The sequence below is a fragment of the Furipterus horrens genome, unplaced genomic scaffold, assembly GCF_987537825.1.
Source record: "Furipterus horrens unplaced genomic scaffold, mFurHor1.1.pri manual_scaffold_7, whole genome shotgun sequence".
NCBI classification, from domain to species: Eukaryota; Metazoa; Chordata; class Mammalia; order Chiroptera; family Furipteridae; genus Furipterus; species Furipterus horrens.
The window spans coordinates 34,774,407-34,779,316 of record NW_028327177.1 but is presented as its reverse complement, the minus strand read 5'-3'; the positions used below and the strand labels follow the sequence as shown (position 1 = coordinate 34,779,316).

The following is a 4,910-nucleotide window of genomic DNA, read 5'->3' as shown; positions in this document are numbered from 1 at the left end:
AAAGAGAATGCTGCATTTAAAAAGACCAGCATTTAAAAAAGTGTATGATGGGTTTCCCAAGTAATTAATTACCTCCTGCAAAAATTGCAGTGAAAGTGGAAGAAAATAACAAAGAAAATGAGATGGTGAACACTAAAAACGCTATATCAACATTGTTTGAAAGAAGAAGAAAAAAAAATGCTACTGAAATACAAATTGGTGTCTTGTATTATAATTTTACTTTGCCATTAAACTAAGACACCCCCCCCACACACACATACATTCTCTGGTGTGTGAACTGTTGGGGTTCTTGAACTACTTGCAACGTAAGCACTGGAGTGTGTTTCAGGCTGGAGAAAGCGTTGCGTATGTTTGTGTGAGAGAGACATGCACCTATATTATTTTGAAGAGCATGTACCTTTCAACACAGCCCCAGAAGACTCTTAGGGCCTCTTAAGCCTCCAATTCTTGCCTTCCAGTAATTCTGACTTTGAGAAGAAACAGAGTTAGAAATTAATGAGAGTTACATTTGTAAATGCAGTGAACCAAATGTGATCACCACCACTCTGCAGACAATGACCCAATCCCTGTTCAGAGCCAAAAGGTCACCTTTAAGTTAACTTTCAGGCTAGACTCAGTAAAGGGCAACAAAGACCACATTCTGACACGCCCAGGGCACTCACTTTTCACAATGCGTTTTATTATTCATAAAAAAATAACTCTATTTACATTTGCTAATTAACTGTGGTAGTGCAGCCTCCAGCAGCGGTTTGGTCCTCCTGAGCAGGGTCACTAGGTACCACCCCCCCCCCAAAAGGCTCAGCGGCCCAGAGCGAGGAAGAGCGTGGGCGAGGGAGACAGTGTTGTAGGAGGGGCGACCCGCGGCAGGTGGGGACAGTCAGGAGTCGGAGGGACCTCTGCAAGGAGGTGTGGGAGGAGGGAGTAGAGGAAGCAGAACGGCGCCTGGGAAGGTGGGGCGGAGGTTGGCTCACTCCCAGGAGGGGATAGGGTAGACCAAAGCCTAGTTAGGAAGGGGTGGGACTCTGCAGCAGTGAAGGGTCCGCCCGCAGCAGAGAGGCCGAACGGCCGTGAGCGCTTAAGGCTAACGCAGCTCAGGTGGTCTCAGGCTGCGCGCCCCCACCTCCGTCACCCTGGAGGGCGCTGCCCTATGGGATACCAACCCCATCGAGGTAGCCACTCTCCTCTCTTTGTAACTTAAAAACCTGCCCGATGTGGGTTCTCACGTGAAGACTTGTGTCTTTGAAGCGGATTGTCACTGACAGAGGGTACTAACCGCGCCTAACTGTAAAGGCCAAGCTGTGCTTAGCCGTGCCATCTCGTGTAATGCGTTTCTTTCCAGTTCAGCTTGGAAGCTAACCCAAGGCGGTTTGCCGCTGGGCTCTGAAGGCAGCGTGAGGGTCAGTCTACACTGCTAAGGCCCGAGGCTGGAAATGCATCCGCGCTCCCCAAACCGAAGGAGGTTCTTTCTGGAGAGGTGGAGTGTTGTAGCCAAAATCCGCGGCAGTTGGGGGCTGTGGGCGCCGGGTTCTGGCAGCCACGCCCGCCGACCCTCGGGCTCTGCCCCCCACGCCCGCCACCTGTCGTGTCCGAAATCTGGGGTGGAGGAGTATGTAGGAGAATCCAATGGAAACATTCTCTGGGGGTTCTGTGGCCCCCAAACACAGGGGCTTAACCAGTAATCCAAGTGAGTGAGTTCAATTCCAGTTCGGTCTAAGCGGTGGTCCCACAGAGTCTGCTGGCCGTGGAAACTTCTTTGGTGTCAGAGTCCGGTCGTCCCGAGACAACAAATGGCCACGTCTGCAAAATCAAGAACAGCGTCTGATGTAAGAGGAGAAACGACTGTCTCAAACCGAAACCGCTAACCTAAGTGGACCCTGTGATAGTCTGATTCTGAATAGCAACTTTATCAGTGTTCTGGAAATTTGCCTGTCTTTTCTCTAAACTAGATTTTAAAATTTAATGGATTTTGATAGTGTGAGACGTAAAGGGGGACCACCCATGCTCCCTCCTGGACTGTGCTCTCACCATCATTAGGTAAAACTTGAAGGAGCTGGAGATATTGTCGTATAATACCCCCAAACGCACGCGCGCGCACACACACACACACACACACACACACACACACACCATCAGCCCTATACTCTTAAGCCGAAAGAGTTGGAAAGTCAGAGAGGGACTTTCCAGACTAATCGCTTTTGGGGAAACCTCTGCTATTCTACAAGAATTTAAAAATCTAAAGCCTTTTAAATAGAACTTGGCCTTCCTTCTCTTTCAAAAACCAGGGCTTGTTCAATCAAATCTGTTAGAATCTTAGCTGGAAAAAGTTGGGCGAGGGGTGTTTGCCATTTATTTTACAATTGAACCCAGATTCACCCTGTAAGTAGGATATTAGCCAGTAGCTGTCACTGGACATAGCACCATGTACAATGATCAAAATGATGCAAATAGAGGGTGGGTGGTTCTCCAGAAACATGGCTGGCCCATCCAGTGATTTGGGGGAAACTAAACTGGGGTCCTCACCACCCGCACCAGAACCCCTCTTTCGGGTTCTTTCCAGGGGGCTGACTCTGCCAGGCTCCCAGGAGCGCTCCGGGCATTTCCCGGACTCGCACCCCGGGCCTGGAGCGCGGCGCCCCTACCAGGTTCACCGGGTGCACGTAGCCGTTCTCGTATCGGTCCTCCTGCAGTAGCTGCCGCAGGTGCGCGATGTAGCTGGAAGCCAGTCGGAGCGTGTCCAGTTTAGAAAGCTTGGTGTCGGGAGGTACCCAGGGCAGGCTGGTCTTCAGTCTTGAGAAGGCTTTGCTCAGCACGCGCATTCGGGCGCGCTCTCGGGCGTTGGCTGCGTTGCGCTGCGACTGCTTACACTCGGCCGCAGAGCCTTTGGGCGGGAGGGGCTTCTTGCTACTGCCGCCCCCAGCTACACGAGGCCGTTTTCTCTTACAGCCTCCCGCGCCGCCCGCCGCGCCCAGAGCGCACTGCTCCTCCTCGCCGTCGGGGTCTTCCTCCTCCGCCGAGGAATTGTCACTGGGAGAGATGTAGCTGCGCTCTGCGCCGCGGAGGGGCAGCCTCTTGGAGGCGGGGACCTGGTACCCCCGCTGCAGCCCCCGCAGCTCCATGTCCTCCGGGTCGCTCACAGAGCCAGTGGACATCACGGAGTCCCCCACGCCTATGCGCGCGCTTCTTTCTCCCCCAGGCCAGCCTCTCTGCCTCCGCCTTCCGCCCCTACGCGGAGGCGGGGACCGAACCGAACTCAGAGGAGTACTAGAGACCAGGGTTCCGCAGAACGGAGCCGCGAGAGTAAGCCCTGCCGCGACCTCTGGAGAGCGCAGGGCCAGAAGTAGGCGCCGGGCCCAGGCTTGGGTCGCACAACCGCGAGCCGCGCCTTTTGACAGGACTATTTATCTGTACTGCTCGGAACAAACCACCCCGGCAAAAAGAGCGAGAGAGAGAGAGAGAGAAAGAGGGCGTTGTAAAGGGGGGGGGGGGGGGATGGGGCGGGGGCGGGGGCGTGGAAGGGGTGGGGACCGCTTTTCTCTGCACAGAGCATCTGCCGGTGGGGGCGGGGAAGGGGAAGTCTCTGCTGAGCCGAGATTTGGGTCCGGGGCCAAGGGACGCTTAGGTGGTTATTGTGAGGTAAGTGTGTGTTGGGCGAGTGAAGAAGGGGACCTTGATTGTACCTATCCCACTCTCACCCCAACTGATCTTAGCGATGGCGAAGATTGACAGACACTTATAAACCACAAGATCGCGACCTCTGTTTCGCTCCCAGTCTTCTTCAGCAGAACTCTATTTTCCAAGTTTGTCACTCATATTGTATCATTGCCTATCCAAGCCCTGCCGGACAAGAGTAAAAGCAAAACAAACAACATCGAAGAATCCGCAAGTTATCTCTCATTTTCCTACTTTTTCTTTGACATTTCTTTACGATCTACAAAGCACTTTTATCTACACTGGTTCGTTTCATTTTCAAACATCTGTGACTTAAATGTTATTATCTCCACTTTGCAGAGCTTGAAGCTAAACCGCAGAGACAGATATTAAGTAAGGGACCCCAAATCACCAGGCTGGTAAGTAGAAATGTCCTCAAAATCCGTGGTTAGATCCCTGGCCTCTCCGCATTCCAGTTGCCTCCTCGCTGTACGCCACAGGATGTTGTATCTGCGAGAGTTCCAAGTGTGATTTTGTTGTTAAAAACACAATGCATAAGACAGATTTGAGTTATAGTCTAGGGAATCGATTACTATGTTAGATTGTGTATTGAAGAGCGCGCTCCTGGATGCAGAATGCTAAGTCAGCACAGTCGTCCAAAGTAAATAAAAAAACAAAAACGAGAAAACAGCACCCACAATTATCGTGTTCCATGCCAACCAAAAATTAAACAACCTGCCCCCTACAAGGCCTCCCCGTCTCAAAGGAAACAAGGCAAAACTGCTCGTGGTCTCATGATTTTCTAGCTGGAAGGGCCTTTGCAGTACATGATTTGGGATGTGGACTTCATTTTGGAGGTGGGTACCAATGGAAAGCTACTGAGCGCCTAATGTGTGCCAGCCACTGGGCTAGGCGCCATGTGACTGGCCACTAAGTAATTTTTTAAAAACCTAAAACAGAAACAAAATAATTAAAACTATAGAGTTGGGGTATGGTTACTCTCTAAGCCTTCATACAGGACTTGGGAAGTTAGTTGTCCTTCCCCTAAAACTCCACAGGCTCCCAAACTGAGCTAAGTGCAAGGAGACCGGTGTGCAGTCAGCCCAGAACAGAGGGGGCAGGAAGCCGCAGGACAAGCCTCACTCCGCAGGCTCCTCCAGCAGAACAAATGCGCCCGGCTCCGCGCCTGAAGTGCCACAACAGGTGGCTGGCCGGGGCTGACTTCATCACTCAGGCATCGTTCTACCTTAGTCTCCCAGGCC

General features: G+C 52.1%; 1 protein-coding gene across 1 annotated transcript; it reads right to left on the bottom strand.

Moving 5' to 3' along the window:
• Window positions 1-667: 667 nt before the first annotated feature.
• Window positions 668-3,409, bottom strand: MSC (musculin). Its single transcript, XM_090282815.1, has 2 exons — window positions 2,640-3,409; window positions 668-1,797 (listed from the first exon to the last, which is right to left on the bottom strand). Exons 1-2 carry the CDS (start codon window positions 3,147-3,149, stop codon window positions 1,711-1,713), a joined length of 597 nt encoding a protein of 198 aa, XP_090138941.1. The 5' UTR covers window positions 3,150-3,409; the 3' UTR covers window positions 668-1,710.
• Window positions 3,410-4,910: the final 1,501 nt, after the last annotated feature.